Consider the following 12174-nt stretch of genomic DNA (forward strand, 5'->3'; position numbering starts at 1 on the left):
ACTGATGAAAAGAACTCCCCGTCTGGTGTTACTGTTGGTTACATAAAAAACATCTAGTGCAGGTTCACATGTTACAACAAGGGATCATTTTAACTGTGGGGACTTCAACATTTGATTCATGAATACATTCAAAATCAATCGTCTTCTTTCATAATTTTTGCTTGTTAGGACATTAAAACAGGGCAAGTACAGCTCTGTCCAACTAGCCTTACCACGACACTTTCAGGAAAATTCACACAAGAAACCAGCAACATGGTCACTTCAATGCATGTTTATTTCAAACAATATTATCCAGGAATCCACATATTTTCATTTACTTATTTTTAAACAAATTCTGATAAATAAAGAACAAAATGACCTATACTGTTAAACTAATTCAAGAAAAACTTAAATGTCAGAAATCCTCTTTGTCAAAAGAAACAGGAAGTTCATTCAAAAGGCTTACATATTAATCTGCTAGCCAAGACTTCCGAAAAGACTCTTTCTACCATCAGATGTGCTGCTGAAAGGGCAACTACTCCATTTTTTGCACAAAAAAAAATGTGTCTGATTTATTGAGTCCCTCTCCCTGACACACCAACATGACTATGAATTTCTATGAATGGTGTATTCATATAGGCCTCACAAAGGGAAGATACCATTCGTCCACTGTCAATAACTTCTGATTTATTAATTTAGATTCTCTCAAGCTTTGAGTCAAGCTAGTTCATAGTACTTCCCCGTCTTGGGATCGAAATAGCAGTTCAGGCAGGGATCATAGAGCAGATTCAAATACTCATCCTCCTTCTCCTCTTCATCCACAGACTCGTCCCGTCCTACAACAAAGCAAGACGATCACTCTGCCACACTTGATAGTAATTGTTCAAAACAATCATAGATAACGGTGAATTGGATTAACATTGCATTAATACAATTTAAACAGATAAAACATGTAAAATGTATATCGTGTTTTCTATGTATAGTAGCATAGCTATGCCAGATATGAGTAAGGGCCTCCTCTATCAGCTGGTGCTGGAATGAAATGAAATGACAAGCGTGGATGGTGAGGTGACCTTCAGACTCAGGTGGATTTGAACGTTTTCTGTCACTGCCATTCTTTCTCTCATCAATCAAGACCATAAGACACCCAGTCCCTGTACCACATTATCAAGCTGTAAAGAGATTCTCTGTAATCCCCACTACTTTGAAGTGAGAGAATTTAGCCGTTAAATTGACAGGCAGTTAAACGCTAAAAAGGTTATGGAATGCTCCAAGAGGAAGCTTTTATCTTATCAGAAACTTCGGCGACGATAATGAAAACTAATTATAAGACACATTGTGTGGGAGGTTTAAAAGTGATGTTGTAAACTGAAAAGGTTTCGTCAATTAACCTTGTCGATGTGTCTTGGGGGTACAGACCTGTAATGAGCCTGTCTCTTTTGACCTATGGAGTTATATGGAGGACAGAGAGCTCCACTCGTATGGCTCTTTACCCTTAATTAGATACAGTTTCACATGCTTTCCCACCATGTTGAGTGCAGTCTTTGGGTGGAAGCCATGACACCGGTGAATGTTTCCATTAGTTCTTTGCATTTGCGCAATTAGTGTGGTTAATGTTCAGGCATTGTATTGTTTGCTGTTTGCCTGTGTGTAAATTACATAATAGGGTGTCTGGGGGCAAAAGGACTAAAATTGAGGTTACTGTACCTCCGATTAGATCTTCTAAATGGTTCCAAGAGTTGCCTGACCTTCTCCGATGACTTGGAGGCATAATGGGAGGGCTAAGCACGTCCATCCACTCCCTAGGGAAAAGACCATAAAAGCACGCAGTCATGACAACACATGCCATTACACACACCATCCTACTGTACCGTCGCCCCTCAAATTGCCTCCATGTGACATTTTAACAATGACGTCTCATCATCGTGTGCTCTCACAAGCCCATCTAATTCTCCATTGTCCTTGAGCCACTTCTCCTGCACGCACTTAGCCTCACTGCCTCACAGTTTTACCTGAGAGATCATTTATTAGATTCTGACTCAAGCTGTGATTTCCAAGTGTCCACATTCCGGCCCAGAGTATGTGTCTTAACCTTGCCTGTATCTGAGGGAGCAGGACTTCCTTTCTCTCTAAATGAGTTTATCTTCCCCGACAGAGAGCAGAGAGCTACGCAGGCTACAACTGTACATCAATCATTTTCCAGTTAAGTGCAACACTACTCTTTTAGTACGGAGCAACAGATCAGAGGGAGACCAAAATATGCCACAAGATGAATTATTACTTGGAAGCACTGCAAGATTCACTTGTTAAGCTGAATTCATAATAGTCAGTTATGCAATTATACATTAACATCTTTCGCCTCTGGAGACACCGTCTCATAAGTGCACATCGCAACATATTTAATGAGGTACTATAATCTTCTTCTGTACAACATTTAGCTGACAGCAGACAATTCAAACATTCATTATCAATGATTGATAATGACACTCCCTCTGAAAATAAAGTACATTCACTAACCGCATTATAGTATGTTGACTTGACTAAAATTGTGACATGTCTTTCAGCAGGCTTCATTCAAAAGATTTACATTTTTATTATCTTCTCTGATTAACTTTAGTGTTAAAAGATTTAATAGGATGTTGGCTGGGTACCAATGAACCTCCCTTGTCATTATTTCAGTAAATACTATAATAATGTGGGTATATGGACCTTTAGCGATATGGTATCTGCAACTAAATGCACCAGTGAAGTAAAAAAAAAACAAAGATGACAGTGCTACTTCAGAGACCTGTTTTATAGTATGTCAAAGAAACAACATTGTAAGAACTGTATGAAAAAGTAAAAGGTAAAATTCAAGGCTTTCAAATGAATGACATCTGAAATAGCCCTGACATGTTTAAGCACCATTGTTACCATGGGTTACATTATTCCTGGTGAAAATCATAAAGAAATGCAAGGAACAGCCATGCCAGTCGATTTATATCTCATCTCTCCATGCAGTTAAGCCAGAATAAGAGATTTCTATAATTTTAAATAAATGCCTTTAAAATGACCAAGTACATTATCTTTTCAGAGGCTCTGATTTTTCTTTTTAACAAAGGCATTTACTCTACTTCAACACCCTTTTGACTGTGTGATAGGCAGGAACAGAGTACAAGGGTTAATGAAAGCAATTTTCAACGACAAAGGCTTCTACAGAGCTGAAAATTGAACTGCAAATGTTAAAAGGAACTTGGAGAGAGTGATTCAATTCTTAAGTTATTATTAATCATATATGGAAGAACCAGTGATATAATAAATGAATTAGTTTGATTTAATTGAATGAGAACACTGATTTTGCACGGTAAAGAAGTCCATTGAAATCAAGCTTTCTAAATATCTCCCTGTGAAACATTGTCACGGCAACTCTGTGTGTCTGTCATCCTGGCAATTGTACTGCATTTCACAATTGTCTTTATTGTAAAAATCAAGGCTGCTTAAAGAAGCTTTAACTTTAGTTAGCACCTCTTTACTAAATATGATCAATCTGTCTTTACTAACAGGCCATGAACCACAGTCCTTCAAAGTAGCTGTAGTTAACCCTCCAACCATCTCTTGATCCAGAGGTGTTGGCCAACTATAGACCCATCTTTAAGCTTCCCTTCCTCTCTAACAAATTCCACCATAACACCACAACTCCCTCTGCATCGATGGCACCACTGTTCCATCAGGTGTTTAATCATTTTATGATTAAACCCTCTCCTTTGAACGCCACGTCAATCACAAAAACGGCCTTCTTTCATCTCAAAAACATCGCCCGTCTCCGCCCCTCCCTCTCCTCCTCATCCGCTGAAACACTCATCCACGCCTTCATCACCTCTCGACTGGCCTACTGCAACAGCATCCTATACGGCACATCCACCAAAATCATCAACAAACTACAATACATCCAGAACTCAGCTGCCCGTCTGCTCTCCCACTCCCGCACCAGAGATCACATCACCCCAGTCCTTCAAAACCTCCACTGGCTCCCCGTACAGCAAAGAATCCAGTTCAAGATTCTCCTCATCACATACAAAGCTCTTCACAACCTCGCCCCTTCATACCTTTCGGACCTCCTGCACCAACACGCTCCCACCTCATATCCACCGAGGCCAACTTCCTGACCCCCCTTACTCTGTCCAAGCATCGGACCTGGGGGGACAGAGCCTTCTCTATTGCTGCCCCCTCCCTCTGGAACGCTCTCCCCCAGCACCTCAGACACTCTCCGTCACTCGCCACTTTCAAAACTCCACTCAAAACTCATCTATTTAAATCTGCTTTTAACCTATGAAGGTTATGTAAGTGTTTTTGATGTTCCTTACTGTTATGTCATCTCTTTTGTTCATATTGCAATTGCTTTTACCATGTAAAGTGCCTTTGAGTACCTTTTAAGGCCATATACAAAAAAAAGTATTATTATGATTACTATTATTAGTTCAAGCGGCAATGCAAAGAGACAAAGCACAAATATTTTGAGCAAACGTACCCACTCACATCCGAAATGAAGGCACAGAAAATAAACCCACTATGATCAGAATCCTAAAACATGAATTCACTGCCCAACAATGATGTTAACAGAGAGGAATAGAGCTGAAACAAGGTTTTAATAACTACAGAGTCCCTGCACAAAAAAATCTCTTTTTAGAGGATGAGAAAAATATAATATTGTGCTTTTCTTGGTCACTTCACCCTGAATTAACTGAATTTAATGCTGCAGGGAAATTAAGTGAAATAGTACTTTATTTTAGGATAAACATTTTTCAAAAGCTTTGTTATTTAATTTGTTCTTAAATTCATCCCTTATTTTAATTGAAACGAGAGAGAAGAACATTGATTTATTATTAGATTATGTATTATGTACTTATTGAGATATTATTCAATTGAGTCAGTTGTTGACTACATACAGATGTTAATACAACTACTAGGCTACTTCAATATATATGGGACTAAATCATAGCGCAAGTTAGACTACACTATTACTGTGACGTTCCGGAGCTTTGCATGAGGAAATTCTCTCTAAATGGACCTCGTTGAATTTTAATTGAATACCCATCCCTTAAGGACATACAAACCTGGATGAAGTGCAACTTCCTGATGTTGAACGCAGACAAAACTGAAGTTATTATACTAGGCCAAGAACACCTAATAAAAAATCAATTATCTAATGATATATTCTAGATTGTATCGCCCTGGCATCCAACACCACTGTAAATAATCTCATTGTTACCTTTGATCAGGATATGTCCTTTAACTCCCACATAAAACTAATTTCAAGGACTGCCTTTTTATCACGTAACATTTAAAAAATCAGACACATTCGGTCTCAAAGCGATGCAGATGTGTTCATGCATTTGTTACTTCTAGTAACTTGCAACTACTGCAATTCCTTATTATCAGATATATTTATTCTATTATATTCATTTATTTCCACCATTATTCTGCGTACTACTCTCATTATATGAATAATTCATGTCGTACGCATTGAATGTGTTGTAACTCTGTTATGTTGTTCATTCTGTACACATGACATTGCACTCTATCCATCCTCTCCCAGGATGGATAGAAATGCAATAGATGTCATTAGATGACAGATCCCTCCGCCGTTGCTCTCTCTACAGCTCTAAGGTTTCTTCCTCTTTTGTTGCCCTCGTTAAAAGTGTTTTCTTTGGGTGAGTATTTCCTGTTCCGATGTGAAGGTCCTGGTACAGAGGATGCCGTATGTGCACAGACTGTAAACCCTTTGCGGCAAATTTGTTATTTGTGATTTTGGACTATACAAAATAAATTCAATTGAATTAATTTGCTATTCAAGGTATCTGTGACAGCCTGATTTTTGGTTTTCCATATGGTATACCAGCCAAAGTGCATCACATGCAAAGAAACATGTTAAAAATGCTAGAAGAGCCCTGGCAACATTAAGCGCAGCAATAGGAGCATTTAGGCTGTCAAGGAAACTGTAGATCTCAAAAGCGAGGAAGCCTTGGAATGAGGCTCAAATAACAACATGATAGAATTCACTGTAAGGGAGTCTCAGAATGCAATGCCTAAAAGAAAAGGAGCGAAAACAATGACAAATCCTGTGCAGCTGGTCTTCTGATCTGCAAACCAAGGCTTGCTTCAGAGTCTAATTTCAGAAGTACAGCTGCGGATGCTGCAGTTCTGTATGAGACAAGTCGGGGAGCATGTTTGAGCCGTCAATAGTAGTATTCATTTCAGTGGACATTCAATCAAACAGCATAACCTCACTGACTATTTAAAGAGCCTCAAAACATGTTAGAATTGAAATATGAAAATATCTAAATATATGGGAGTCTACACATGTTCACAACAGGCTACCTCGCTTTTCATCAATAAATCAAACGTGTTAGAGAAGGAGGTGGTTGCATAACTTGAGTAGCGGACCTATGATGCAATCCCTTTGTCTTCTCTTGTAACATGCCGCATGCTTGTGTACACCAACATACAGATGGAGATGTGCAGAGACAGGGCTCAGTGGGGTGATGCAGGGTCTCCAGAACCCTTCGAGGGCAAACGAGGGCTCTGGATCCATCCAAATGCTTACATGGTTGGGTCTTGAGATGGATATACAGTGCTTGTAAGCGTGAAGATACTGTCCAGATGGTAATGTGTGATATTGTATTATCAATGATAGTAATGAAAAATGTCTTCTATCTTGTCCTCAACATATTAAACCTGCCTCCAAGAGATATTTGACTATTGGAGCCTAAACTCTAAGCTATTTTTCCTTGCAGGAATATAACAAAAAACTGACTGACTGAAATGTCAATTAAGGTTCACTTTTCAGAACTATATTTAATCTTGTCTTGAAAATTAAAAAGCCCATTTACCTTAATTTAAAGAAAAGAAATTCCACTACCAGATAATCTTTCACTGCTACATTACAGCCATCTGTAATGTTCAACACACGACAGAGCATATTTTCAGATGAAGTGTTGTAATTTGCCTTTTTGACGTACCCACTTTCTCTCATTTCACTTCTTCAACTTTCTGAGCCACACAATGTATTCTGTACCTGTGGTTGATATTGGATGCACTCTCCCAAAAAACATCAGTTGTAAATTATGCTGCGTCCTCCAGTAATATAAGCCCATTAATCAATACGTTTTCTTTTTGAGGCTAGCACTGTAACTGTACTCTGGCTTTGACCTGTAGGCTGGTAAAACACGGTGGAACATGTCTCGTGGTTGCTTTGCATTATGAACTACAAGGCTCCTGCCTTGCAGAAGTTGGCCATTGCTTCATCAATGATGGATTTCTTCTTGTATGACTGCTGAAAGGCAGTGCTTAATGGTGAGTCCAACCCTTGCATGAATTATCTAGAAGATAAAAAGTTTCATAAAAAGTTGCCAGTGATGAATATAACACGCAAAACAATAAGTCAGTAACTAGAGGGCAATTCTGACGAATGAAAGATGTTGAATATGTTATGATTTGTTGAAAAGCGGATGGTAAACTGAATCGGTGGCTTTAAAAGTTGAATAACAGCCATAATGTATGAAAGATGTGGTATAAGTGTGAAAATGTCTAACCTCGTTTAGATGCTACAGACACGCATGTTAATCTTTGCAGCTGTTTACACCGGCTCCGTGATGTCGGCTCTCATCTCAGCTGCGTCTCAGGAGCGTAACTGCGACCTAAAGCATTTATTTATCCTTCAAGTCAATTTTCTGGGACAATACGCACGGAAACGTGAGGTTGTTGCTTTTCAAAACATGCTTGCCTGGCTCCAGACATTTGAATCAGCAGCTCACTCAACCCAGTTGACTGCTTCATCCGGCATCATGGCATGAAACAGCAATTTCTTGGTTAAAAAGCAATCGAGCCATTGAGCGCCGAGGACGGGACTAGTGCCTTTGTCAAGATGTTGTCAATCTGTGCAATGTCGACGTCATGTTTTGTATCTACAGTAGATGAAAGTCACAACGCGCTGCAGACAGGAGTACTCAGCACGGAAGCAGAGTAATGTACTGCTTTGAACGGGTGCAGCAGCAAGACTCATTTAACCATAGATTGGATAGAAGTGGATGTCGTCATGATGTCACCCATTGGTGTGGGATGCAGAGGAGTAACGTAGAGACGACGTATACAGCTCTGTCAATCACAGTAAGCCCATCCTAATGCATACTCCGCTTTATGCTTTATTTTACTCTAAATGGGACCATCATTTACTAAATGAACGTGGTGTATTGAAAAATACTTGAAACTAGCGATTGAGACCATAAACTCATGTTTACTGAGGTAATAAATCAAGTGAGAAGTATGGTCATTGTCTCATAGACTCTCATAGAATACAATCAGACTTCATTTTGCAAACAGAGGAGTCGCCCCCTGCTGGCCAGTAGAAAGAATGCATGTTTTAAGACGTCGCTTTGGCTTAAAAACAAAAATCTATATAAGTGTACCCTACATTTAGAATATTTTACGACGGGGAACTGAACTGAAAGTAAAACGTGTCTATACTGTGTTTGTTAATGAAGGCTACTGGCTTTGAAGAGAGCTTCGATAAGTTTCACTTTTAGTTAATTTCCCCTAATTTCCCCCGAAACATACCGTACACTTGAACTGGTATTGATTCTTTTAGGTGAGCCTTTCTTTAAGGAAGCTAAAATACGTTCCAAAGCAGTACATTGCTTTGCTCCTGTGCTGGTACCCCTCCCTGCTTCTCCAAAATGGGGGAGTTCCAACCGCCATGTACTGAAGGTAATATAGTATGGATAAGTACATCATAGAACCCCTCTTCAAAAGACCCGAACTACACCTTTAAAACTCTAGCAAAACGTTGGCATTGCTATGCATCAGTGTTAACTTAAAATCCCATTAGATTCAGGCGGATACGTTGGTATAAGTGGAGTGGAGGCAATGTTCGACTGAAGATGGAAATGGAGTGAAACAAGTTGACAATTCCGTTGGATATCAGACAGTGAAAATGCGTGACAAAGTTTGAAATTGTGTCAATTTTCCTTCCAATCTCTTGAATGCACGTTTTTCTAAAAGTATAACGGGTATGAATGATAATAGTAATAACAATAATGTCTTAATTGCTTCCAACCTTCACACCCAATATTCTGCACTTGTGAAGATGACAATAGCCGTTAAGGGAGAAGAAAACTACAGTACCTGGCATACACTCAATTTATTCAGACTCATCTGTGAGCGAGAAAAGCCCCAATTTGCATATCTATCTGACAGTTGACATTTAGCCTTAATTCGGCAGTCACTGCAGGTACCATCTGATTACGAATTTCAGGGTGAGTTTCATGTACATGCTGCTAAATACAAAAAGAAGGCTACATAAGGCCATTTTCTGTCAGACATTACATGAAAAACATCACTGTGGCTTGCACTTTTCTCAAGTATTATCACTTCTACTGACCAAGAAGTTTGAGGAGACAGCATGTTGTTCTTTTTAAAGAGAACGACTCTCTCCATAGCCTGACCGTCATGCACAACATACAAGTAACATCTATGAATGTGTGGTATCACCAAACAAGAGTTTTGTTTCTATTCTCATACTGTCAACCTTGTTAGTAGTAGTGTAGTGTACATTTTATTATAAAATAAAGTATTTATGCTATAAATGTGTGTGACACATGCTTTCTTACCTGGGGTTTGATTGCAGGAGGGGGTTCATTTCCTTCTGATAGTGGTGACCCTGATTAGCTGGCTAGCAATATAAAGAAAAAGTTAAAGGTTGTGTTAAACATGTCACCAAATACTCAAAACGCAAGTATAAGCAGAATGTTAATGTTGCTAAAATTATTAGCAATATTCAGTTATCTCCATTAAGTTTTAAAGACCACTGAGTAATCTATTGGGGCAACAACAAAGAATAAAATATACACTTAGAGCACTTCAGAACCACCTATTTCACTCAATGTAGACCAGTAATGAAGGCTCACGTTTACCAGCACCAGACTACTATTTAAGCTTGGTTGCTTGATAAATGATCGCTGTCTCTCAACAGAAACTGTGCATGTTTTGACATTTATTTATACATATAAACTGTAGGGATCAACAAGTTTTGTAGAGAGATCGCTGTTAAGTAAATCAACTCAGTTGCCCGACAGAGCACAAGCAAGACAAGGAATATTTTCCCAATGTCGTTAGTTCAACCACAAATGAATCCTGAAGTTTCTACAGTTTATGGAAATCCGTATGCAGCCAGTTCAGGTCACGATCAAAAAAAGCCCTCCTCTATGTTGTGTGCCATATTAACTGGCAAGTATGAAATAGCACTGACCTCCTAGCAAACAACAAGAGAAAAACACAAGAAAAACGGAGAGTGCAACAAGACGCAGAAAACATGGACGAACAATATAGTGTGAACAAACCAAGACCATGAGAGATCTTATGAAGTGTTCAGAAATGTATATGTACTGTAAATATTAAAGGGCGACGAAGGATTGGAGCTAGGTCGTATTTTGGATTGGGGCCTTATAAAAGAAATACAAAAATAAAAGCTACATTCTTTGAAAGGTGTGCGTATAAGAGACCTTTAACTGAGGCAGAAGATAAGAATGGTTTCACATTCAATATATAGTAATTTTCAGCTGTATGAAACACAAGTGCATTACCCTCTCCATCTTGCCAAAGCTAAAGACCATATTATAGCCTCAGGAGGCTATTTAAATCTAGTGCCTGTTTAAAGGCTATTACGTTACATGGCGTTGATGAAGAAGCAGCCATGCCGAAGCCGTAGTCCTTGCATTGCTTAAGTAAATGTTGAGCTGTCTTTGCGCTCCAGTCCCTTCTTTATGCAATCCTCTTCTAAAAATAAGACGAGACCTTACATTGCACCCTGTAGAATTCTGCAAGTAATATGTACTGAGGATGATTAGTTAGCTGTCTCGTGATGGAGAAAATTATTTTGGGCAGGTAGGAGCTAAACCATTTCTGTACTCTATCTGTAATATGAAACTCCAGTGCCTCAAAATGTCATTTAAACTTGCATGAACTACAGAATCAAAGGGAAGGCTTGAGTCCAAAAGAATTGGACGTACATCTGCTGTGAAACAGAAGTGCAGAACTTATTTTGATCACCTCTTTATTCAGCAGCACAATGTGGTCAGTGAGCGAACACAACAACACTGGCTGCCTGTAGCTGCAGAGTCAACGTGACGACTTGTCTAAAACACTACCTGCTGTCCAACCTTCCGAAAAAACCAAAGGATAGGTCTTGGTGAAAAGGTCTCTGCTGGTCCTCAACACAGCCCAAGTTCTAGTTGGCTCTTGTAGCTGGCACCTCTATTGTTTCACTAGTCTGCTCAAATACTTTGCTCTCCTGGTGCTCAAGCTGCACTATTGCTCCCCTTCTAACATATTCACTCCGATGCATCATCTGTTATCCTGCTGGGTCGAATGATGCTACAACAATCAGAAAACGTAAAAGAGCTCTGCTCGTCTCTGATCAGCCTTGCTGTAAACTGTGAATCACTTCTGGCTCTTTGCCTGCCCTCTGTTTTGGAGACATCATCTCAGCAGAAACCTTTGGGTCAAAACGTTTGTTTGTAAAACTACGCCGCACAGCATTTCTGAGCTGCTCAGAGCTGTTTGGCATTGACGTTCAACCAAACAGTGCTAGTGCCAGATCAGATCTTTTTAACATCCATTTTACTGCCTTATTTATCAAGGCAGTTTCCAGCTTATTGCTGGTGGACCAGTTCCATTCTAATATATTAGAATATATTGGACTTAGCCTAGCTAAACATAAGAAGCTTTCTTCCCAAATTGGACTTTGTACATGTGTTATTTAAAGAAGCTACACCAGATGTTTTATCTCCACAGAAACATGGCTCAATTCCAGTGTTTAAATAAACCACTTAGCTATAAATATTAATTTAGGTGGGCTATAATGTGTAAAATGTACTGGCCTCTGGCAAATTGTAATACCCCTATTCCATCATATACACTGACTTAAAAACTGAATATTTTAATGAGTCTGCCTACCTGATTGTAAACATGTAGTGAATTATTGTAAAAGAGAATTAGACTTCTTGTGCATTGTAACCCACACAATGTTTGTATTTTAAACCATGCCTATTCCTGATTGATCAGAAGTTTTGTGATTAAGAATCATTAGGCCTTATTTATTATTTTTTTAATTATTTATTGAAACCTTCCCTGTGGATGTCCCCCGTCTGTACAATCAATGCA

At 39.1% G+C, this 12174-nt stretch overlaps 1 protein-coding gene across 1 annotated transcript in view; it reads right to left on the minus strand.

The window, feature by feature from the left end:
* cfap20dc (CFAP20 domain containing) overlaps positions 1–12174 on the minus strand; it is a gene marked incomplete at its 5' end in the record, with an annotated part of 38057 nt that overhangs the window by 3772 nt on the left and 22111 nt on the right. The window contains 3 exons of the mRNA XM_079186313.1: positions 703–815; positions 1687–1781; positions 9624–9685. Coding sequence (XP_079042439.1) covers positions 703–815; positions 1687–1781; positions 9624–9685 — 270 coding nt within the window. The remainder of the gene's footprint in view (positions 1–702; positions 816–1686; positions 1782–9623; positions 9686–12174) is intronic.

This window comes from Pholis gunnellus (assembly GCF_910591455.1).
Source record: "Pholis gunnellus genome assembly, chromosome: 3".
Lineage (NCBI taxonomy): Eukaryota > Metazoa > Chordata > Actinopteri > Perciformes > Pholidae > Pholis > Pholis gunnellus.